At 36.8% G+C, this 26166-nt stretch overlaps 1 protein-coding gene across 3 annotated transcripts; it reads left to right on the top strand.

Annotated features, from left to right (window-relative positions):
- Nucleotides 1-407: 407 nt before the first annotated feature.
- Nucleotides 408-25708, top strand: pkp3b (plakophilin 3b). Of its 3 annotated transcripts, XM_065267579.1 has the most exons (14): nucleotides 408-521; nucleotides 2006-2162; nucleotides 9390-9481; nucleotides 10121-10758; nucleotides 10900-11023; nucleotides 13714-13918; nucleotides 15866-16040; nucleotides 16402-16519; nucleotides 18127-18291; nucleotides 18548-18730; nucleotides 19040-19193; nucleotides 19570-19765; nucleotides 23270-23357; nucleotides 24589-25708. In XM_065267579.1, the coding sequence occupies exons 1-14, from the start codon at nucleotides 498-500 to the stop codon at nucleotides 24628-24630; spliced, it is 2361 nt and encodes a 786-aa protein (XP_065123651.1). In that variant the 5' UTR covers nucleotides 408-497; the 3' UTR covers nucleotides 24631-25708. The 3 variants fall into 3 exon arrangements, with proteins under 3 accessions (XP_065123651.1, XP_065123650.1, XP_065123649.1); XM_065267578.2 differs by lacking the exon at nucleotides 408-521 and having other exon boundaries at nucleotides 1790-2162; nucleotides 18551-18730; XM_065267577.2 differs by lacking the exon at nucleotides 408-521 and having other exon boundaries at nucleotides 1790-2162.
- The last annotated feature ends 458 nt before the right edge of the window (nucleotides 25709-26166 follow it).

Raw genomic sequence — 26166 nt, 5'->3', positions numbered from 1 at the left:
ATTGCTGGAATGGGTGTGTCTTACTAAACCACAGGGAAGGTATTTCCCCACTCATTTTGAGCAGAAACAGTAAATGGATAAAGAAATAAACAATGATGAATCGTGCAATAATGCATGTCAATTCTCATATATATTCAGAGATCAATAAAATCCAGTCAAACTAAATTGAAAAGAGTTGCAGTATTATTTACTGTGTTAACCGGATTGCAATCCTCAATCCTTTTCAAGAACAATCCCAGTTTATGTAGCTCAGCGTATCTTTTATAATGAATATTTATGAATATCTTTTATGATATTCTTTTTTTATAAAACCTTCGGGAGGGGAATAGTAAAAGGTCAGTAAATGGGTGTGTAATTCTTTTTAAGTGACTCCTCTTTAGTAAGAGGTTTACTTAAACAGCAGAGAAGAAAGAATCAAGAGCTCATAAAAGAATAGCGTGAGACTGTGTTCCCTGAAACAAGCGGAAAGGAAAAAGAAGTTGGGAAAATATCGGACAATGAAAGGAAAGAGTTCAAGATCTGTAAGTAGCCTTTCAGCACACTGGCACTGTTCTGCTTTTTATTTACAAATATTTTAAATATGATTGATTTAAAAACAAGGAGCATTACAAACAATATACAAAACCAGATAACGATAATGTCATTGTACTGTAATTTTTTTTTTAAAGTCATTTTAAATTACTTTTATTTATCCATTATTATAACAACTGAAATGAAGGTTACTTATTTCAACTATATTTTATAAGTTATAAAAACTCTCTAGTCAAGATAAATAATAGTTCGTTAAAACGACTTGTAAATCTTGTTGATTAACAATAAATAAATAAATAAATAAAAATAAATAAGGCAGCAAATATTTTTTTACAGTATATCATTCTTTTAAATGTATAATACTAAACTGCTGGGTTGTAAAAAAAAAACTGGACAAACCCAGCTATTGGATACTTAGAAATAATCCATATTTATCCAGCCATGGGCTGAAACAACCAAGGCACGTCTACCATTTCTAAAACATGCATATGCAAAAAAAGCAATTTACCTGGTTGCCTTAAAATATTAGTTGACTCAAAAAAGAATATTGTGTCAACTAATATTTCTGTGTTGAATTAAAGGGATAGTTCACTTTAAAATGAAAATTCTGTCATCATTTACTCATCCTCATGTTGTTCTAAATATGTATGACTTTATTTCTGATGAACACACAAAAAATATATTTTGAGAAATGATGGTAAACACACAGCAGATAGTGACCATTGACATTCATAGTAGGAAAAAATATTTTAAAAGTATTGTGATAAATGGCTAAGAAAATATTTTGATAAATGATTGTAAGCACACAGTTGATGGTACTCATTAAATTCCATCATATTTTTATTCCTACTATGGAAGTCTATGGTCACTTACTGCTGTGTGTTTACCATCATTTCTCAGAATATCTTATTTTGTGTTCATCAGAAAAAAGACATTCATACAAGCTTAGAACAACATTATGATGACATAATTTTCATTTTAAAGTGAACCAGTTTACTTTTTTAAGTTGAACAGACCATATTTTTACATTGTGGTGATACGTGATACTTGTTATAGCGTGCGGTGTGTAAAACAATTAAATAACGCTACATATCAGCCAGACACAATCAAACCAGCTCAATAAATTCGCATCATCTCTGTATCTATCACTTTTGTGAAAATGTCTGAGCGCTGAGAGCATTGTGAATGAGGAGGCCCCGCCCACCGTCTGCACACTCACCCGATCTAGAGTTCACACACACACACACAGCCTCCTGCCTGCGCAGACCTGCACAGATCAAGTGTACGACGCGCTGCTCATTTGACCTTCGCTTCTTTCAATTCACTTTCATTTGCTTTCTGAAAGAAAAAAATCGGATCTTTCGGACATCATATTCAAGAACTAGTTTGGATTATAGAGTTTTTGAAGAGAGTTTTGGTCTTGATAATGAGTGCTGTGGGGGGCACTGAGGGCCTGTTTATGTCCGCTTTACAGCCCAGCACATCGGTCACCACATATGCGGTCCCGTCCGATGACCAGCTGGCGGGGGACCGACTCTCCAAAGTGAAGCGGGTCCAGCAGCAGGTCCAGCAGCGCATGGCGGAGAAAGCAACGTTATCCCGACAGAGCACGTCTCACTTTACCTCAACAGGTGAAAAATAACCTACTGATTATGTACTGTGCTCTTATGACTATCATAATCTAACATTTACCTATAACTTAACTAGAACTTTGAAAAGTAATGCATACAACACCTTTACTTACAATTTGAAAACTTACAATAGTTCCCATTGTGTAACCATGACATTTGCAGTAAAATTATGATGGTGAAACAGATGGTAATCCATTCAATAAACTGGATTCTATGATAAAACCATGGTTAAAGGATGGCAATACTCATTAAATTCTAGTGGGACGATATGATTTTTGTTATTGTTTGGTGAATAACAAACCAAACTGATCTGTTACAGGGATTGTGCAGTCAGAATGCTCTAGGGTTGTGTGACACTGAATTGTTTTGCATCAACATGCAAATATCTGTTTGGTCTTATTGTGTTGTTGGTTATAGCTGGTGCATTTCAGGCAGGTGTACAAACTGGTGAAATGTTTCATTGTTCTTGTTTTATAGTTTGGATAATAGGAGGACAGAGAGATGTACTGTTTTATTAGTGTGCTTTCAAGTGGTATCTACAATTCCAAATAAAGACACACGCTGATATTGTCCGAAAAACTGGACAGAGACAGATTTTGCCTTTTGGGGTGAAACTGGAGTTAAACCATTAGAAGTAATAAAGGGGCAGGGAAAGGACAGGGGAAGACGCCCTTTACTATAATGAAGCCTTGACAAGATATAAGTGTCTTTTTCAAATGCAAATCTGTAAAATGGATCACGCCGGCCATGATTTAGACTAGGCATGCTGGCTGTTTAGGGCATTGTGTAGGTGTAGGTCTGTGTAAATGTGTGTGTAGGTTTGTGAAGGAGAATTATAGATAATCCATGGGAAAGGCATCACTTACTGAGGCAGCCAGGTAGGAATTAGGGTAAACCTCTGTCTCCATCCCCCCACCCCTGACTACCCAAAAAAAGTGCAACTTTGTTTCTCATTTTAAAAAGGTGGCTTAACTCCATTTTATGCTCTACAGAACAATTTAAATGGTTTTAAAAATCACACATTAACAGAACATGTGTACTCGGGTAGTAAATGCTGGTATGATATCGTATTTCAAGATGAAGGATAAAGATCTCATGCAAGTTATAGCAAAGCCATTTAATGGAAAGTTCTTTATTTTCTTGACATTAACCTGAAATTGTTCTGTTAGATAAACTGTTCTTTTTGTCTTAAGTTGATATGATAATAAATAACACATTTGGATTTTAGAGCACAGTTCAGTCTATATAACATTGAGAACTGCTTTGCTGACCAGTAGTAAGCTTACTTGATAAAATGTATCAACAAGTTCATCTTTTGTGTTACGGTGAGTGAGAGAAATGTTAGGCATTCCAACGCTGACCCTATTGTTGACCCTAATCACAATAAGTCACTTGAAAGCTTAGTTCAAGCCAGAACTTCGGACGTGGCCTTTTAAAAAGAACAGGAACTGACCCATCTGATGTCCTTGAATATTTGTTTCAATTTCTTTCTCTGTATGAAATGCAGATTTGTTTACAATGGTACTGAACTACAGCTTTCCAATCGAAACTACGGATAGGATAGAATAGAATAGAAGGAAGGCAAAATTATTTAAATGTATTTTGTAATCCAAAAAAATATTTATATAAATTATTTTAATATATTCTGTCCTATCCTTAATTTTTGTGGTCAGCTTTCTAACTTAGTTTGACCTGGAATGTGACAGATATTTGGTCACACCTCTTCAATCAACAGTTCTTTGCTAAAGAGGTTCCTTCATCAGTAGGTCAGTTCTATTTTAGCAGATGGGTTAAATGGGAGAATGTGTTTCATATTTCTAAATGGAATAACCATAAAAGCAGAAATATTGCTTTTAAAGTGCATTTCTTTGCATATTATGGTGAACTTCTTCTTTGGAACAGCACAAAATGTGTGGTTCACACTTTGGACTATTTAGTTGTCATCTAGATTTATGCTCTGTTTTTTAGCTGGTGTATCCAAGTACTGATGCACAGTGTATGAGTTTTAATCATTCTCAGACTCAATCTCTTTATTTATTCAGCATGTGCAAAAAAAAAAAATATCTATCAGCACCAGCAGCAGCAAGTTTAGCATGTGTTGGTTGTGATACAAACAATTTGTTTTACTCCCAGTGCCCTTTCCGTTTAGAGTTCAGAAGTCTTTAAAAAAATGTTTAATAAAAATGCAACTTGTTGATGTTTGCATACAATAAAATATATAATTTTAAAGAGGTCATGACATGTTTCATTTTATTATTTTATTTTGTTCTATAAGGTGTACTAATAATATTCCTCTTTATTTGCTAAAAACATACACATTTAAGTAATATATGACCATTTTTCACCCTGTTTTTCAACTTCTGATTGAAAAAGTCAGATTTATGTGTTTTCCATTTGAGAATGTTGGCCTGGCTTGGTGTCCCACCCACTTCTATAATTGACAGCCTACATGCTGCTGCTTCTATGCAGTTTCACTACAAATACATCTTCTTAAACGTCTTTTTAAACACATTTATTCCTGTCACAGACAGCAAAACATCTCACAAGCACAACCATAAAAATTTTTACTACTAAAGGAAGCAAAGCCTATAAATAATCACTAGCGAACCCAGACCCGTTCTTAGCTAGTGTACAAAAACGCAACGTTTACACCCTAAATAATGCACTTATTGTCAGCAACTATGACCACAGATTATCACTACAATACCACACATTTAAACTATATCTTTATAAACTTGCAATTCTCCAAGTTCAGGACGTCCCAGACAAAAATACCTAAACAAATCATAAAGGATGAATTACTCTCTGGTCATCAGGGATTACATAAAGGTTAGAATCACGATTTTTCCGTAGTTTTACACCGCACTGTGAGTGTGTATTAGTATTAGTAGTTTGTTGTGTGTGAAGTCAGACTTATCAAGCAGATAGTGTTATCAGATGATGTGCTCTGTCTTCTCTGGGGGAGAGAAGGGGGAGGCTGCAGACCTGGAGCAGGCAGGGTATATGAATCTTAAAATATCTAAGTATGTGACTAATCAAGCCATTTTCACACATTTTTGCATGAGAACAATTACATTCAGTAAATGCCTTCGTTATTGATAAGGAGGCCGTTTTAAACTATGAAACTTGCAGGATGTATTAATGATAAGACCTGTTATGTGTCAACAGATCAAGGCAACACTGTTACTAATGTCATGACCCCTTATGGCATAATGGCACCCCAAACATTTTTTTATCTCTGCAATGACAGGGATGTTAAGATAAACCCTTTCATCTGTTTATTACATATGTGTTGCAGTAAAGAAAATGGTCTTTACTAGAGAAAGAGAAAGAATTTTTGGCTGTCGAGGGGTAAAAAAAACTTAATTCTTTGTTGGTTAACACTGTAAGCTCACAGGAAAACAGAAGGATATACAGAACTGGAGCCAAAGATTTCTGCAATAAAACAGATGTTTCTGTTTAAGATGTAATCTTCTCCCTTCGATTTCAGTTCGCTGGAATTTAGCATCTAATAGACCTTGAATCTACTGGCTACCAGTGAACTATATCAATATAGCTCCTCTAAAGAGTCTGTCTGTGTAAGAATTGACTTCTGAACAGTTAAATTTGGTTCAACGGTTAGTTGAAATGTGAAATGTTGAAGCATTTCCATTAAATTTTAACTTTAATTTAGATTCCAAATAAGATGTGTGTGCTTCCTGACAGGTGAGAACCTCACAAACTTCACCATTCGGTTGGGAAACAGAATGTAGCCTACAGTTTGTGTGGGAAAGCATTGTACACTAAAACTGTTTTAGGGGAGGGTGTGGTATTGGCTAATGAAGAATTACACTTAAAAGGATTATGACAATTAGGATTATATTACAGTTTTTAATATTAACATTGCCCCAGTGATACAACATTTAAAAAATTCACTTTTCCGTGATGAATTAAAGGGGACATTTCACAAGACTTTTTTAAGATGTCAAATAAATCTTTGGTGTCCCCAGAGTATGTATGTGAAGATTTAGCTTAAATAATTTATTATTATAACATGTTAAAATTGCCACTTTGTAGGTGTGAGCAAAAATTTGCTGCTTTTTGGGTTGTGTCCTTTTAAATGCAAATGAGCTGATGAAATGCACACAATAATCAGCGTAATGCTGGTTTGTTGAAAGTGAAACTCAACTAACTCTTCACTAAGCCACGCTGAAAACCCCCACAGGCCAATCGTGGTTTAGCAACCATAACGCGGGGGGCGTGGGGAGGTCTGACAAGATTTCGAGTTAGGGAAACATGCCAAAGCGTTGTGAATATGGATTGTGTAAATCTGATACCCGGTATCCTGAGTTTGGACAGGGTGGTGAATTTGTTCCTTTCCCGAAACTTAAAATCCAAGTAGAAAACCCACTGGCATCATTGCTTGCAATTTGCAAATAATGACGGTTCTTTGTTCATAATGCATATATTTAAACTAAAATAAGATAATTAAAGGCAAGACGTAGGCTGAGTGACATACTTCAAAAAATATTTTAGCATTTTGTTAATGGACAGTCTACCCACGAGTACCCAAATCCGATCGCGGCTCTCCCAGGTATAGTTCTATAAGCGGGAGAATGTTATCATTGCAAAGTGGTCAGGCTGATGTCTTGTGTTTATTCCACTGTTTGATTTATAATTATTCGATTATTTTCACAAATTTCACTTACCCTGCTGTGCATGAACAAAGCTGCTCCTCAATTTGTGTGTTTTCCTTTTGAATGGTCAGCGTATGAGGCGGCTGCTGTTTGCACTGAGACCTAACATTATAGGTTTTAGTTTCAATTTTGAAAAAAATATTCTCTACTCGGTTGCATATTGTGTCGTGGATATATCCCTTGAATGCATACTGCAGTCCCTTTGGTCTTGCTCTCTCAGATATTTCACCTGTTCGCCAAAATTACTAATTATCTCCTCGTGAATGTTTGACACTGGTGCATACATACTGTAATAGACTTGCCAGGTGCAAAAGCTTGACCGGCGTAGCAACAGTAACTAAGGAGGGTGGGGCTTAGCGAAGGGTCAATTAATAATAATAATAATAATACCTTACATTTATATAGCGCTTTTATCAGTACTCAAAGCGCTTTACATATGAACGGGGGAATCTCCTCAACCACCACCAATGTGCAGCATCCACCTGGATGATGCGACGGCAGCCATATTGCGCCAGAACACCCACCACACACCAGCTTACTAGTGAGAGAGGAGATAGAGTGACATAGCCAATTAGTATGAGGGATGATTATTAGGCCAATGGGCAAGTTTGTCCAGGATGCCGGGTCACACCCCTACTCTTATTCGAAGGACATCCTGGGATTTTTAATGACCAAAGAGAGTCAGGACCTCGGTTTAACGTCTCATCCGAAAGACGGTGCTTGTTGACAGTATAGTGTCCCCGTCACTATACTGGGGTGTTAGGACCCACACAGACCACAGGGTGAGCACCCCCTGCTGGTCTCACTAACACCTTTACCAGCAGCAACCTGGTTTTTCCCAGGTGGTCTCCCATCCAAGTACTGACCAGGCTCAGCCCTGCTTAGCTTCAGTGGGCAAGCTTTCCGAAGGTTAGACCGTCTCATTTCAGTTCTCTTCGCGAACTTCTGAGGCTTCCACCTTGAAAGACCGAGTGCTCACCTTTTAAGGTTGAATGCTCATCAGGTTGCAGCCCTTGAATTGGGACACAGCAAATGTCACTAAAATCGAGCTAGGCGGGCGTGGTTTCAGCAACCAGACACCTCAGCTTCACCCATGTCCCGCCCCTTTACCCATTTTCGGATATCCGCGAGTGATGCGCGGCCAAGATGGCAAAAGCAGGCAACGACTACTTTAAGCTTCCAAAACGATCTTTAGAAACCAATGGGTGACGTCACGGACACTACGTCCATCTTTTTTACAGTCTGTGGTCAATTGTCTCTCTCTCTCTCTCTCTCTCTCTCTCTCTCTCTCTCTCTCTCTCTCTGCACTATGGCAGTGCCATGGTTGGATAGTGCAGATTAAGCGGCGGTATTATTATTAAAATAAGATCCCCTTCTGACATCACAAGGGGAGCCAAATTTCAATGACCTATCTTTTCACATGCTTGCAGAGAATTGTGTACCAAAACTAAGTTACTGGATTGTTCTTTTTTCAAGGTTGATAGAAGCACTGGGGTCCCAATAATAGCACTTGAACATGGAAAAGTCAAATTTTCATGGAATTTCCCCATTTAAAATTTTGACGTTAATAGTTGACACATTAGTGAAACGCAGTATTTATCTTCAACATTTGGAAGATCTGCCCAAAACAGTATGTTTATCGTCATGTATATTGAGCAATTTCCCCTGTCACAGTTATACAGAGCTGTACTTGAAATGATCTCGTCTCTGAGTAGTGCAGTATTTGCTTGACCTCATGTTTTTTGTATTTCTTAAAGCAGCCTCAGCCTATTTTATTCCTCTCAGCTAAGATGTGTGGTTGTCCCCTCTCAGTGGTGTTGGGATGGATGGCTGACTTGCTTTTGTTGTACTGTATTTGAATAGGCTATTTCAATTGTATGCGGTCCCACTGCTGTATCATGTCGTTTTCTTTGATACTGGGATTAAACACTGAAGTTTTTCATCTGAGTTCAAGTTGAACAGCAAGTCTTCCGAAAAAATAAAGAAAAAAGGTGGGAATGAAGCTTTCAAGTATTTCCAAAACACTACAATAAGACAAAGGACCACCCTATGAAGTCATCCTCTTTTCCTTTTGTTTCATTCTGTATAGTGTGATTGCTATAGCAGACTTCCTTTCTCCACCAACTTCCTGTCAGCATGTCTTGAGAAGTCCTTAACTTAATGTATGTTCACATACCTGCTTGATAAAGACTGTTTATAGCAAGCTGAGTGGGTAAAGGAAACTAAAGCACAAATAGAAACCTGATCTTTTAAAATTTGAAGAAGCACCCAGTCAGAGCTGAATGCCAAACAAGGGTCAGATGACATACTGGGTCATGTTTTATTGCAGTCCAGTGTAAAAATCCCATCAAAATGAAAGCCACCTGGGAAGAAATATTTCTTTCTCAGTTCAGTTCATTTTAAAAACAGACAAGTTGCCTTAAAGTTCAAGTGTTGTTTGATCAAACTCAAAGACAAACAAATACAATACACTGAAATATTAGATACTTAATAAATTCCTCATACAAAGATAAAATGTGGTAAAACTGTGTATTTTATCATGCTTTTTCAGAATTGAATGGCTCACCCACCTCAAGATACCAAACAAAAGGCCAAGGATTCAGTTCCAAGTCTCTTGTCTACAATGGCAACAGAACAATAGCAGTAAGTGTAACAACATTCATTACATTTACAGTCTCTTAGTTTAAAGCTTCTTATTATTAAAGACCATAAAATTGCAACCTGATTTAGTCCTTTATTTGACTTTGAAATAGACACTGCAATAACACCCCAATTTTCGAGAGCTAGTTTTAGTATATAAATAAGTTATTCCAACTTTGTGTAAGCTACAGGCTTGGGTTAAGTTTATTCTTTCAAACATACTTTTGTGTTGAAAGCACTCTTCAAGTCAGGTCAAAAAATTCATCTATAAACAGTTGTTTGTTAGATTGAATGCAAAATCCACAATCCCCTGACAATGGCTGCACCCGTAACACACAATGATGTGGTATTTCGCGTTCTCTCGCTGGAGCTCTGTTTAGAAGGTGAGGTGCGGTTCGAGCAAGCTGTGGATTTGAGCCCAGCTCCCAATGTGCTGAGCTCAGGGGCTAATCTGAAACATTCCTAACCCCAGACCTCATGAGCCAAATGGTGTATCAGAGCCCTGTTATCCCTCTGTGTGAGATAGCAAAGAGCCAGACTAGCCAGGAAAAGCAATGGATAAAATCAAAACATGGTTTATTGCATAATGTTTATGTACTTATGGATAGATTTTCATTTCTTGTTTATTCTCTTCTTACTCAGACCCCCCGGGTGTCTCAATATGCGGAGGATTTCTCCTCTCGCTCTGCAGTAGAAATGGGAACTCGGCACAGAATCAGCCACGGCACACCCGTGCCCGCTGTAGTCGGCCGTCCGTACATGTCACAAGACAACGCACATCCAGGTGGCTCTTACGCCAGTCAGATGCACACAATGGAGTCCAGAACAATGAATCGAACTGAACATGAAGCAGCATTAATGGGTGGGCATACACTGCAAAGACAACCATCTCCTGTAGGCACCTGGGTGCAATCCTATGTCCGGAGCTCCTCGCCTAAAACAGTGCACAGGCAAAGGAACCTAAGTGAGACCATGGCACAGGAAGGTTTAAGCAGAGGATGGGGAGAATCAGAGTTTGCTCATCAATATTCATATAAAGGCCCCTCCCACCGTACCATCAACCGCATAAATAACCGGCAGGTGCAGCAACAACCACAGAGATTGAGTGGCAACTCTATGCAATGGCATCAGATGTCCACAGGGGGCAGCACTATGATGGGTGCAGGGCAATACCAGGGTACCATAAAGAGAGCAGGGTCTGTGCATAGCATGAAGAGTGTTGGTCGGGGGGTGGATGTGTGTGACGCAATGGCAGATGGAATGACAGATACTCTTGGCGGGTAAGATAACAGAACTGATTGGACAGTAATGTACAAATTGATGAAGGCAAAATATATCTACAATAAAAAATTATTTATGTTTATTTATTTGAAATATATTGTTTTTTTTTTACTTTTTACTATGCTTTTGTGTGTAAACAGAATCCATAACCTAGACATGACCACGGCAGTTAGCTATATCACTTCGACAGATGTTTCCATGCAGATGTTGGGAGCAGCTTATATACAGCATCAGTGTTACCACAGCAATGAAGCCAAAAACATGGTAATAACAATATTTAACATCAAGAATAGAAATGTGAAACAAAAGACTATCGTGGACATGCATTTGTGTCTACAGCTCCATTGGTAAAATTTTACATTTTCTCTTCCTGTAATAATAACACTAAGTTAGCCTTTTTGAACTTATGAATGTCAATGACAGTGATTATTAACTTAATACTCTTTGTTATATCACAGTTATTGGTTTATAATAGAAGAGCTCAGATGCAGAACCCACTGAGCGCGTCTGATATGTTTTCTTGTAAATTAGCATTTTTTATCAGACACTTTATGGATTCTCCAAACAAACTGCTATTTCTGAACAACCCGAGGGTGGGGTTTAGCTGATTTAAAGCAAAATTTGATGAACATATAATACATGCCGAGAGCATTCAGTTAAAGTCTCCCTGTAGTTAAGAATTTAATCAGTTAAAACTCATCTTGGAGCATCATAATAGCATATATTAAAGTTTTACCTGTCACAGGAATTTCTTCAAGCTTTAAAACAGCTTGGATGTAACTCTACACCCTTGCTCATTTAGTGTACGTGGATCTATGAATATGCAAATTAGCCCCTCCTCTACTCAAATGCACAGCTCAGACCATATATATGAATATTCGAATTACTTCCTGCCTCCACTATTTCGCATCACCTGGGACCATAGATACTGTATATATGAAGTGTTTGGTTTCAAAACGCAATAAATCTATTTTGACTAAATTTTGGAAAAAAATGTGTTTTCTTATATATAGACATATGTTTTTATATAGAAAGATAAAAACAAATTTTCACATAACATCTTTAGGTTATAATAACATTATTATAAAATTATTATAAAAGCTGATCATTTTTTCAGCAAAATGCAATAAATCCATTGAATCAATATATAAATGTGCATTCATTCTCATGTTATATTCATTTACTGTAGTTGACTAATGGTATACACTGATAAAAAATAAACATTAATGGCATTAATCAAAACACTTACTTTGTCATATTAAGAACACTGTCATTGCTGCTGTCATCCTTGGGACGTTGTCGCTAAACTTTTTCGACAGGATCAGCCGTAAAATGTTTTGGTCCTGCTCGATTTTCGTTGACTTCGAGTAAAATAATAGAAAGTTTTTTATAAGATCCCCTGGGGTCAATATGTTAGCATGACAGAAGCTTGATGCTGTCGTGTGAGAACAAGCAACAGCCAGCATTTTTCCTTCGCCTGAGTGCCTCTCACATAAATACTGATTTTGGCTGTAAAATATATTTTTAAATAGCTTTTATCACGTTTTGGAACCAAACTGTTCATATGTAAATAGATGATACATTCAACAGCACTCATCCTGCAAGTGTGAGTAGCACAGAAGCAGAGCTAAAGCAGCTGTGCTGTGATCATTTCAGCGCCAGGTCTATAAGGCATCCAAACATAATATCTACTGTATGACTCGAACTACTGATCCACTCGTTCAACTGTGTTAATATGATTGGTTACCCAGTGATAATGAAAACCAAGGCGATTTTAAAACGCAGGAAAAAGACTACCTCTAATTTTATGAAGAAAATTTTCAGCAGTGGTGTTAAATGATGAATTTGCCCATGGCTTATCTTAAAACATATTAAAAACACCACATGGATATATAAACAACTTTTTTATTTTAATGTCATTATCTTATTTGTCGCACAGTTTGACATTTTGTCTTTAAAACATTTTATACCGATTGAGATCAAGTAGCAATTATTTTCAAATGAGACAAAGATGTTCAGCAGTCTGGAGCAGCCTACTGCACTCTGTTTGTACAGGATTAAAGGGCGTAAACACAGGATGGGTCCTTCCTTTCAAAAACAACTAGATGAGTGAAACCGGACAAAACAGGATAGAGGAGTCTAGAGACGTTTTTAAATCTTGAACTATTTATAATTTTACACACATACATTGAGACATAATTTCCAGCCAAATAAATCCATCTGATTCATATGTGTATCTGTTGAGGAGACAGAATGATCGAAATAGCCATAACTTGTCTAAGAAATTTTTTTTTTTTTTTTTTTTTTTTTGGGCCATTTTTGGCTTTATTTGGTAGACAGTATGTAAGGAGAGGACCAAAAACTACAGTGTGGAGAGAGGGGTATGGCATTGGCATAGGACCTTAAGATGGGATACAAACTCAGGTCGCTGAAAGTGTGTATGCACCATAGTGGGAGCACTGATCACTACACCATCGGCTCCGACATTAAAAAAATATTTTCAAGTCATAGACTTTATAACAAAGACTTATATAAAAGATTAATGATAGTTGTTTAAAGCAAAAATCCACTGCTGTTTGCGGATAATAGCATAACAGGGTCATTTATAGACCATGGTCAGACTCAAGTTTCTTCACTAGTGTTATATGGTGCATTCAAGCCAGCAGGAGAGAATACCTTTATTTTGCCCCTTAATCTTTGTCCAGGGCCCTCAGGGGGCAGAACATTCCGCCTGAGAGCACATCACAGCAAAACATAGACAGATGTCTGATCAGGTTGCCATGTTGGGCTTATTTAAAACATCATTTAAAAAACAGTTTTGTCTGTGAAGTGTAAAGCACAGAAATTGTATTTAGAGATAAGGGATCATTTGTGAATAAAGGTTAACGTTAATAAACTGATGTAAAAATGTATAGCTTTATAATAAATCTATGCTATATGTTATTCTTTTACAGGTGCGCAATCTGAAGGGAATCCCTGCATTAGTTCAGCTGTTTAGCAGTGAGAACCAGGAAGTTCAGCGCTACGCCACAGGAGCTACACGTAACCTCATCTACGAAAGCATGAACAATAAGACCGTACTTATTGAATCCGGTGGAATTAGCAAATTAATTGGTGCTTTAAGAGAACCAGATGATGAACTACGCAAAAATATCACAGGTATGCACGTGTGTATGGTGGCTTTGTCAAAATAGGGTAAATCCTGAATATGGATTTATCCCAGTAATGAAAAAAATTAAAATACAATTGTGAATTTCAGAAATTGTAAATTGAAATTTTTTATCAGTTGTAACCTTGAATACATAAGTATGCCTCCATCAGTGGATTGAAGTTTGTCTGGGTTCGCAGGTGGAGTTAACAGAGCAGTAAGTGTACTGAAAGAAACAGAAAGAGAAAAAATTGTCTGACTGTAAATGGCATCACTCCAAACCTCAAATATAGTGGGAAGTTGGACTCCCAGAGGTCTTTGTGCTTTGTGAGCTCTACTATCATGTCCCACCCCCTCACACAGACACTTACCCACATTCACTTAGTAAACAATCCTTGACATTCTTCGCTGTTCCACTTTGGGTTGCCAGGTCTCTTAGTGACATTTATGACTTGATCTATGGCACGTTAAAAAACCTCACAAGACACTAGAGGCTTAGTTCTTTACACTTTCCCCAAAAGCCATTTTAGAGATCTTGCACAATAAGTAGAAAAAGTGACTTTTTCCACAGAAAAAGATCACATGGTTGTATCACTTCGAAGTATACAATTGCATAACTTTTTCTTATATTTTAGTAATCTTTAGTGTTTTCCTTTATTTGACTGCAAAATACTTTGTACAGGGTAGCATTTATTGTTATATAATAGCCTGTAGTTTCCACACAGACCTGAGCTTAGTATTTTGCAGAGCAGAATAATCTGTAGCAGGTGTTCTGCTTCTGTTTGGCTGGTTACCTAGACACACTGTTACCAAAGCTTTAATCAGGAAGGCAGCAAAAAAAAAAAAAAACTTAAAGGGATAGTTTACTCAAAAATTACTATGGAAGTCAATGGTGCTCAAAAACTGTTTAGTTACAAACATTGCTCAAAATATCTTTCTTTCTGTTCAGCAGAACAAATACATTTATTTAGGTTTGTAGGGTTAGTAAATGATGCCAGAATTTTAATTTTTGGGTGAACTATCCCTTTATATCTGTGTTATTTGTTGGATTAAAAACACTTACCATATAAATTAAAAATAGATGATTTAAAGGGGTTATAGCGTAGATCTGACTTTTTCCATGTTTAATGGTGGGGTGCATGATCTCTGAAAGCCAATGTTGACATTTGAAAAGCACCCAAACAAACACGCCCCTACACCGATAGAATCTGGACCTTTTGATAGACTCGCCCCACACATACGCAACCCAGGCAATGATGTGATTGCTGATTGGCTACAAATGTGTTTTGGTACTCGGCCCGACTCCCTTTTCCAAAATTCATTCACTCTGCCTTTAAGTGCCATAATTGCATCGCCATTGCCAGTGCTTCTATCAACCTACAAAACGTGAAAAAGAACAAGCCAGTTTGTTTTTGTAAGTCATTCTTTGCAAGCATGTGAAAAATTCGCTCAGATTTTGTGAGGTTGGTAAAAAAGGCCAATTACGATAATAATACCGCCCCTTAATCTGCACTATCCAACCACGGCACTGCCATTTAGTGCAGAAAGAAAGAATGAGAGAAAAAAATTATTGACAGCACAAATTAGTTATAACCATAATTATGCACCCCAAAACGGCACATTTTTTCTAGGTCCTACAAAATGGGAATTTTAACATTGTCTGTGGAATATTTTGAGCTAAAACTTCACATATGTACTCTGGAGACACCAAAGACTTATTTTACATCTTAATTTTTATGACCCCTTAAAAATGCGACTAAAATCTGATTTTTGGAAATTCATATTTTTTTACTTTTTACTAAACCCTTTTCAAATAGATATTGTATTATTAAAGACTTGAGTCCACTAATTTAGGCCATATACTTTTAAGTATATGGTGTCCACTACAATGGTAAGTAAATAATAGCAATTTATGATTCAGATTATTCCAGTTTTCCCTTATTTATCTGTCTTTGCAGGTATCTTATGGAACTTATCTTCCAAAGACAGTCTGAAAGAAAGGCTGGCCAGAGAGAGTTTGTCTGAGCTTACGGAGCGTGTGCTGATTCCTCTGTCTGGAGGTGGAGATGCTGGAGTCATTCAGCAGAGCATGTCTGAGGCCGATATATTTTACAACACCACAGGCTGCCTCAGGTACAGCTGCTCACCCACCCACCTGCATAACTATACATTTAAATGCTTTTGCAATGCTTCTGATTATCACACTCTGTTGGTCTAATCTAGTACAACTAGTTATACATATGCACGTTTACATATATTTAAACCTACACAAGTGCACTCAGTGGCACTGCTATGTTATCACATACTGTTTGTCAATGGTGTTTATAGATTTCAAGTTTGTAAAGGAGAGTAGATGAAGAATGGATGCCTACAACACATCTATTGTTTCTCACTTAAAGATTTATTGACACAAAGATTTATGCACCATAAAAGTAAATGTGTGGACAAAAAGCCTATTGATATGTTAACTACACCCATTTTTATATATGGCAAGGAACCTGAGTTCAGTGAATGAAAGAACCAGACAGCAGATGCGAGAAACACGTGGGCTGGTCGACTCTTTGGTTGGATACATTCGCAACTCCTTAGAGGAAGGGAATACAGAGGACAAGGTCAGGAGTCAACAATGTTTATCTATTTTTATTATATTTTCCCACATATTTTAGACCAATAGTAATTTACTTATTACAGAATTACTTGCACATTAAAAATTACTAATTTACTCACCCCCATGTCATTCAAGACGTTTATGTCTTTCTTTGTTCAGTCAAGAAGAAATTACGTTTTTTTTTTTTAGAAAAACATTCCAGGATTTTTCTCAATTTAATAGACTTTAGATTTTAAAAGGCACCTATGTCATTGCTAAAACTTTTATTTTGTGTATTTGGTATAAAACAATGTGTTCATGTGGTTTATGGTGCAAAAAACACAATATTTTTCACATAGTGTAAAGTTTTGTAGCTCCTGATAGTCTCTCTGAAACGCTCTGATTTTGTACAAAGCTCATCGATCTGAAAAGCGCTGTGTCCCTGATTGGCCAGCTAACCTGTACGTTGTGATTGGCCTGAATACCTCTGACGTCAAATGTAACGGAAATGTAACGCTCATTACCATGTTTGAAAGATTCACTCACAATGCAATGCTAACAGGAGTTAACTTAGGCTGTGAGTCCGAAGCGGGAGGAATTATGATAATGTCGGTCTTGCCCACATCCATAGGCCTAGGAAGTAAACTGTTGCCTACAATCCGTGTGTTTGTTGTAGTCCAAGAAAAGAGATTTATGATGGAGACGATAACTCGTGTCATCGTTTACTTTTGGGTTTGTACCTTTTGCATATCGCTAACATGTACTAATACACACTTACACACCAAAGGAAATGTAAAATCTTGAATCTGCCCATAGTTGCTCTTTAATAGCCTTTGCATGACGTATGCAAAACTACCGCCCCGGTGTTTACAAGTGTGGACAAAGAGGAATGTTCCAACATTGTTGTATGTGGAATGATACTAATTAATATCTTTGTTTTAGTTTATTGTTCGCAAGTGTATATGTGTAACATGTGACCTTTCGATGTGGTTACGTCACACGGATACTGCAAGACGAGAAGTTGTGGTCTAAAAGTGCATATTTGTATTATTTTTGTTGGCGAAAATTACAATCGTTTTGCTAGATAAGACCCTTATGCCTCAGTTGGGATCGTTTAGAGCCCTTTGAAGCTGTGTTGAAACTGCCATTTTAAACTGCTGAGGTCCAATAAAGTCTATTAAATTGATTAAAATCCTGGAATGTTTTCCTCACAAAACGTAATTTCTTCTCGACTGAACAAAGAAAAACATCAACATCCTGGATGACGTGGGGGTGAGTAAATTATCAGGATTATTTTTATAAAAGTGGGATATGCCTTTAAGCTATCATTTACAGTAAAATGCTTTTAAATTGTTTTGAAGGTGTTGCCATCTAATCTGTTCTCTTATAGGCTGCTTTGTATTATTTGGTCCAAAACATTTTCTCATTACATATTTGTTTTATAAAGTAAGAAATAATACACTGGCACAATTATATTTTGCTCCACATAATGTGTTAAGTTCAGAAGTTTTTTTTAGATCATTTAAAGTCAAGTTATCATCTGCTTTTCAGCAGTAGTATAAGCTAAACCAGTAAAATCAGCTGCGGTTTTATAACCATTTTAACTCCAATCTTTTATGTGTATTCCTCTAGGGTGTAGAGAACTGTGTATGTGTTCTGCGTAATCTGTCCTATCAGCTGTACACTGAGATCCCGGCCTCAGTTCAGATGCGTCTGGAAGGCCCCAACCGAGCACAGAACACACAGCACGGCGACCCCATAAGCTGCTTCACCCCACAAAGCAAGAAGGCAAAAGATGTTAGTAACTCAAATTTCAATATATAAGCACAATTATTATCATTTTTCAAATAATGTTTCTTCTTTTATACACCATAGGTTTTCCTGGTTTTTTTCTTTGAATATAGTTGTAATCGTAGCTTTGTATACTATGCTTATTGTTGTTTCTAATCCAAAATTCTCCCTCATTTGTAATTCACTTTGGATGATCTGCTAAATAAAGAAATGTAAATGTAGTACATGCAGTATTATTTGATGGGCTGATAATGTGTCCCAGCAGATGAATCAAGATCTCTCCACCTTCTCTGAAGTTGCACGAGTCCCTAAAGGAGCAGAGTGGTTGTGGCATCCTCAGATAGTCGCTCTGTACAGCCGTATCCTGCATGTCTGCGAGACAAACACATGCACGCGCGAGGGTGCGGCAGGAGCTCTGCAGAACATCACAGCGGGGGAATCAAGGGTGAGCCTTTTAATTTAATTAAACTAAATCCTAAGTCCTTCTATTCAATTCATCCATTGTCCTATGTAACTTTATATCGGCCTTTAAACATTACAACGTTACTGTAGTGTGTTAAACTTGTTACTTTCTGTTATGTTTCTTCCATCTTTATTTTTCCATTCCTTTGTTCTCACTATTTTCCAATGTGTCTTTATCGGGCTAGCTTTGTAATTCATTACCCACCATCCTTCCTACTCTTTCTCACTTGTTTTCCTGCTCATTCACTCGTTTGCTCGCTCTCTTACTCATTTCCTTTGTTTTCTGTTTCAGTGGGCCACTGTTTTGAGTCGTGTGGCGCTGGAACACGAGCGGATGTTGCCAGTGATTCTCGACCAGTTACGAAATCCCACAGACGCTGAGTTTCGATCTCTCACAGGTCTTCTAAGGAACCTCTCAAGACACTGCAAAAACAAGGCTGATATGGGTTAGTGTTTCACCCCTTTGCTCTCTGTGTTTAATTTAATTTTAAATATGTAAAATCCCCCAGCCATGATCTGCCAAAAATGTGTCTTGAATACAAGTATTGTGCAACTTGCAAGTAGATAATTACAGGAAAAAGTATGCATTTCTTTCTTTCGACCTCTCTCCTCACTGAGAACTTTTCACCTCATAATAATACAGGATGGATTCTTACACATTGTTTGTCTCCCACACATTCATACTTCATATCCCAGCATACTTATTTTTGAATTCGTCCCAATATCTGCCAATTAATCCCCACCATGAACTCATCCGTCTGCTCCTGCTGTAATCCACTCCATTAAACCCATCTATTGTTTGTTATTGCTCTTTATCCTTAGCTACCAAAGTGGTGAATATTCTGGTGAACAAACTCCCCAGTGATGGCCATCAGAAGGAACCTTCTAGCGATGTGGTGGTCAATATCTGTGGGATTCTCAATAATCTGGTTACAGAAACTTCTGTAGCTGCAAGAGATATCACTTGCTTTGATGGACTGCCCAAGCTGGTCAGCATTAAGACATCCCATGACAACAGGTATAAGAAATGTTTAGTTATATCATGTTCTTCCCCACTGGCGGCAAGTAATTGGCCCTCTTTATGAGAAGTAATTGTAGTTCATTTAAAGGTGACATAGAATGATTGAACGGGGTTTATAAAACGGGCAGTTCTGGTTCTTCATTCTGATTGGTTGAAACGCGTTCTAAGCCGTGATAAAATACACCGGTAACCTCACGGTTCAGACCACATTACATTAGTATCACTGCGCCACTGTTACTGCGTATTGATTTATGAAAATAAACACCACAGTCTTAAATCATATTTTAAATTTGTCTACAATTGCACAATTAATGGCGATATCCAGATGAATGTCAATAAATATTGTTGAGTCATCTCGTCGATAAAGAGAAAACGTTGTCTGAGGATTTTATAACTCAAGTTCACACGTCCGCTATTATCCACTGGGTGGCGATCTTACCCAACTTAAACACTGACGCATTCACTGAAAACACCGTGTAGTACTGTTCATGGCTCCATCTGAATCTGATCTCTTACTAAAGTTCTTCACAAAAATGGAATTATCTCCGCTTTTAATAAAAAAATTTGAGAGGTGATAAGAGATCAAATGAAGGTAGGATGAAATGTTTTTTTGTTTGTTTTTGTTTCAAAGCGGATGGTCTGTTCTTTAATTTGATATTTTATGTTTATATAAAGAAGATAATTTTCTGGAAGGCATTAAACTAAAACTGGGTGGCAACTTAAAAAAAAAAAAAACGCTGACGGGGAAAGAGTTCAGCATGCTTCCAAGCATATTTGATCATCACTTCAACAGTTGCACGATATAAATGTTAATGTATAAATTAGATGAATGGTGATTTATAAAATAAACACCACAGTCTTAAATCATATTTTCATTGTGTCTTTGCTGTGTCTGTGTTGGTTGGGAACTGCGCTCTGTTTCAGTCACACTTGATTCTGAGGAACTACTTTGTTTGGCGGAAGAGTAATATTTGTACTAATATAATTACAACTTTTTTGGGCTTGATTTTATAAAATCCCGCTAACGTTATGCATATGAAGTAACCGTTTTATAAACGCAATAAACCCCTCGAAGCGTTGGGTTACCAGTGCATTTTATAACAGCTAAGGGGGTTTAGGCACTCCGCTTCGCGTCGTGCCTAACAACGCCCCTTAGCTGTTATAAAATGCACTGGTAACCCACTGCTTCTCGGGGTTTATTGCTTTAATTTATCCTTGTTCTGTGATGTGACATGTAGACAATTTTTTTTTATTTGGGTCTGTAATGCCTTAGAAGCTTCCTAAAAACCTCTCTCAGATAGCTCTATTTGGGTGGGGGATTTTAAACAAGTGGTTTTGGACCTATTTGGCTCCCCCTACTGGCTTAACTTGCAATCTCATTATTGATTGGCTGACTTTGCTGCCACTCAAAAAATGTAGCCAATTATTTTAAAGTGGAGGGGCAGTGAGATGCCTGTGATGTCATAAGCATCAGTTTTTCAGATTGGGCCGTTTTATGGCTGACATTTCTAAAAGAGGAATTTCAATGAGACTGAGATGTTTAGCATGTTTAGCACTTTTTGTATGTTCGTGAATGTGGGTAGACTACCATTATTCAACAAAGACAAGGTAAAAATGGTTTTTCATTCTCTGTCCCCTTTAAATTTAATATGATTGGTAACACTTAATTTTGATGCTCCCTTAATATACATTTTATGACTATAGGTAGCTTTGCAACTACATGTCAACCAACCTGATCTCACAAATTTCTGTAGTATAGTCATGGAATATTTTGCTCATTTATCCGTGTCATTCTCACAGATCTCCGCATTTTTCTGTGTCTGTACCAAGACTTTCTTTTCCATATCAGTTTCACATATTGGTTGCTAAATTGTGTTTCCTATTTTTAAACCATTGTTGCTTGGGTTTGGGGTTAGATTTGGGGTTTGGGTTAGGATGTCACTTTAACTATTGGTTTATAAAAAAAAATCCAGATTTTTAAACAGTTGTCGCCTGATGTTAGGGTTAGAGTTGGGTTTGGGTTTGGATATCATTTCATTTAACAGATAGTCGTTCTAACCCCAAACCCAAGCGACAATGGTAAGAAAATAGGATGAGCAAAATAAATGAGCACAATATTCTGTGACTATAACACAGAAATTCGTGAGATCAGGCTGTGTCAACTTATCTCTTACCCCTGTCCATAACACTAAGGCCCATGCACCTTTTTGTGTGATTTTAGTAACCTGTGAGCATGCAGTTGACATGCAAATGTTTTCCCATCAGAACTGTTGTTGTGAGGTTTAGAGTGTCAGTTGTTAGTGTGTGTAGTTTTACCCATGTTTAATGAAAATTAGATATTAATTAATTGCTTCATACAAATTGTGCCACGCCGTGTCTCCAAGGGCAAATAATGTAATGCAAATGTTTAGTGGGTAATGCCAAATACATTTTTATAGTTTTATTATTTTTATTTTGACCCTTTTGTCACTGGTAGACTGAATTTGTGGTAGAAAAGAAATCTTTAAAGAAATCTTTAAGTCTTTCCCCACCAGTTTTTTTTAAGTGGCCAGCCAGCGGCAGCATTTTTTATGATTTTCACAAAAGTTTAATGCCTTCCAAAAATATTTTTTCTATAAATATATAAACATATAATATGTCAAATGAAAGAACAGACCATCTGCTTTCAAAAATCCAAAAAAACAAGAAAAATCAGAATTTTTTTAAATTCTATCTTTAATTGTTTTATCACCTCTCAAATATAGGTAGGTTTCTTCAAAAATTGCATTTTTGTAAAGGACTTTTTACTGTTTCTGAATGGATGCTTAAAGGGATAGTTCACTTTAAAATGAAATTTCTGTCATCATTTACTCATCCTCATGTTGTTTGAAACCTGTATGAATTTATTTTTTCGATGAACACAAAAGAAGATTTTGAGAAATGATGGTAAGCACACAGTTGATGGTACCCATTAAATTTCATCATGATTCCTACTATGGAAGTCTATGGTCACTTACTGCTGTGTGTTTACCATCATTTCTTAAAATCTTCTTTTGTGTTCATCAGAAAAAAGAAATTCATACAGGTATAGAACAACATGAGAATGAGTAAATGATGACAGAATTTTCATTTTAAAGTGAACTATACCTTGAAATGTTTTATAAGCTGGGTAGCGCCACCTAGTGGATAATAGCGGAAATATAGATTGCTGTAAAAACTCGTCAGGGAAGATTCCAGGGCAGGTACTTTTTTTTAACTGACGACATAACTCGTCAATGGCGGGAAAAGACAGATCAGCCATAACTTTTTTTAACAAAATTATTAAAAATATATATTTCCTGAAATTTGTGTGAACAAATAATACTTTTTGTGCAATCCATTTATAATGAACCTCACCTACAGTCCCTACAGTCTCATACCAGTCCTGTTGAAATATAGCCTACATGCTGTTTCATTATTTAGCTGTTTAATCAAGAGCACAATGTCGCTTCTCAAGTTGCATCTTTTGTTTTTTTTTTACAGTCCTGGGAAGCTAAGGGCAGCCAGGGCTGCATCCACTCTTCTGTGCAACATGTTTCAGTACAGCAAGCTCCACAGAGACTACAAACAGGTGAGTGTCTGTGTCTAGCCCAGTTAAAAGCACAAATCTATTTACTCTTTAGAGTAGCAAGTAGTGTTAAGACAAAGACCTTTTCTCTGTAATCTGATATCTGCTCATGAAAATGGATCCCTTATTGTATACAGACGTTCCACTGATGGCTATTGCGTATACTTTGTGTGTGTGTGTGTGTGTGTGTGTGTGTGTGTGTGTGTGTGTGTGTGTGTGTGTGTGTGTGTGTGTGTGTGAGAGAGAGAGAGAGAGGGAGAGAGAGACTGCATGATCAATGGTCATCTGTTTTAATGGCAAGTCAATAATTGTGGGCGGTACAGTGTGTGAATAGTTGTTCTAGGTGTTGTTCCTAGAGGTTGTTTAAATGCCCCAAACTGGACTGTGTTATTATGTGTGTGATATCTACGCTTCCAGTCAGTTATACAGACCAGCTGGACAAATATTTACTTATTACCCCATTACTGATTACCAGACATAACCCTGTTCAAGCAAACATGATGTTTCTCTTACTTTGCTAAGATTATATTAAGGAGCTCGAATGCAAAAGCCGCTAAACGTCACCTCCGTTAAAATGAGATAATGCTATAAAACAAGTGCTCACGGCGTGTATATACAATCATCAAATACTTTCACTTCAAATTCACTTAATCCTGGCCTCATGCCATTCATAAACACTGGTTTGTTTGCGAAATCTATTAAGAGTCTAATACTAATAAAAATACTAATACTAATTTACAAGAAAACATCAAACGCACTTAGCGGGTTTTGCATCTGAACTCTTCAGTTGTTAAAATTAATTATTTTCTGTCATGTCTAATTTTATTTAGTACATTTACTAAAATTGAGGTTGCTGAGAAATGTTAATATTGGAGCTGATATTATTTTATACCTGCCAGGGTATTGTTCCTACTGATGAGTAGAAACATAGCTTTGAACTGATTTAAAACTTTTCCAAAAATAATATGCCAGTATGTAGATTTGTGAGCGTTTTCACTGTGACCCAAATTGACTTTAGTCAGACGTAATAATAAAGAATTTTAAAAGTCGATTTTACAATCTTATCAAAACTGGAGCAGTTTATTGTAATTTTGTTTGATATATATCTCAAAATTGCCATGATAATTAACAAAAGAGTACTATTTTTCAGGATTGCTGATCATTTCTTATGAGGGGCCAAATTGTAGTCATTAATGATTCAAATATAACGTGTTTTTCTTTTCCCTTATTACAGAAAGGATTCACAAGAAGAGATTTCAAAGATACAGCCGTTTAACCTAATCTGTGTATATGACTAAATACTAAACTCAATGGATAAGATGGCAATAAACATCTGAAGGATTGCACCGGCCTTTACCACCAAAGTCACAAAGAGGATGCAACCAGACCCTCTCTCAAACACACACACTGAAGCAGTGAAAAAGTGAACTCCAGAGTTTTTACTCTATAAATTTTCCCAGTTGGCAACACCCTAAAGTATTATGACATGGCAAAGATGTAGAATGCTTGCAGAGCACTAAGCCTCTCAGCAGGCCAAGATGTTTGTGTGTTAGCGTGTGTGTGTGTGTGTGTGTGTGTGTGTGTGTGTGTGTGTGTGTGTGTGTGTGTGTGTGTGTGTGTGTGTGTGTGTGTGTGTGTGTGTGTGTGTGTGTGTGTGTGTGTGTGTGTGTTAAAATTTATTTTATTTTATAAACCTAAAGCCTGACTGGATGAAGGCAACAGGCATGAAATATTAATTTCTGTGAGTCACATTTCATAATGCATAAAACCAATTCTCTCACCAAGACCTGCTATTTTAGATAGGAAGGTGCATCGGCCTTATCCTGAATATATGTTGCATACAAAGAATAATAGTTTAAATGCAATCATGAGGCTTTAAATTGCGAAATGCTAGAGATGCAAATTAAACTGAAATAGCTGTAGTTGCTTAACCAAAACAGATTTGCTGGTTTATCAATTTTTGTGATTTTTACTTCTCATGTAACACACCTGCAGGCTTTTGTGGTTATTGAAGTACTAAAAGAGGTTCTGAATGACATTAAACTTCACCTGAAATAAACCTTTGGAGCTAAATATAAAGTTTTACTTAGAAAGCACAAATATAACAGACTGCCTTAACAAATGAATAGAAATAAATAGACATTTGCATTAGAAGTCAGTTTAATTCATGACCAGTGTATAGCAAAACCATTATCCGCTTTGTTGTGTGCCAGATGTAAAGAATGCATTAAACTAATGACTAGAAGTCATTCTTTGATAATATAGAAACATTTTCTTTTTTTTTAAGTTACTAAAATATTGTTAACATTTACTGGATTCTGTGTGTATTAAAAATATAAGTGTTGTGGTCTTCAGCTTTTCACTTGTTATCTTCTAAGTAGTATTTTATAGTAGTAAAAAAAACTGTGGCCTAAAGAAACACTCCCAACTTCTCTAGGATATGACCTAACAAGAAACTCTGCCAGGAACTGCCTGGTATATGTAAACGCAACTTTTTTTCTTCTCATTTTTTGTGGGCTACTTGAGGCTAATGGCTGATAGGTTGGAATGCATTAGGGGTCAGGGAATGATTGTTGTGCTTGGCCTTTTTGAGAATTGAGTGCACAGGAGTAACATCCTGTGGATTTGATCAAAAACAGCTCTCCCTTTAAGATAAGGGTCGAATTCAAAAATGCTTACAAAGGGGTTTGGCATAAATTTTTCTCTCATGTATTCAGACAAGAGTTGTAAAGAAAGAAAGAGTGGGCGGAGAGAGAATAGTGTTTTGTTTAATACTTTTAAAAAACGTCCAGCATTTTTTTCTAATAGGGGA

The sequence above is a fragment of the Paramisgurnus dabryanus genome, chromosome 2 (assembly GCF_030506205.2).
Source record: "Paramisgurnus dabryanus chromosome 2, PD_genome_1.1, whole genome shotgun sequence".
In the NCBI taxonomy this organism is placed as follows: Eukaryota; Metazoa; Chordata; class Actinopteri; order Cypriniformes; family Cobitidae; genus Paramisgurnus; species Paramisgurnus dabryanus.
The sequence above is the reverse complement of the archived record's forward strand: the minus strand, read 5'-3'. Positions and strand labels throughout refer to the sequence as shown.

Coding starts and splice junctions, on each gene's coding strand:
- pkp3b (XM_065267577.2), top strand. CDS start 1,958: ATGAGTGCTGTGGGGGGCACTGAGGGCCTGTTTATGTCCGCTTTACAG. Junction 10,759..10,899: donor ATGACAGATACTCTTGGCGG/GTAAGATAACAG, acceptor GTGTGTAAACAG/AATCCATAACCTAGACATGA. Junction 23,358..24,588: donor TCCACAGAGACTACAAACAG/GTGAGTGTCTGT, acceptor CCCTTATTACAG/AAAGGATTCACAAGAAGAGA.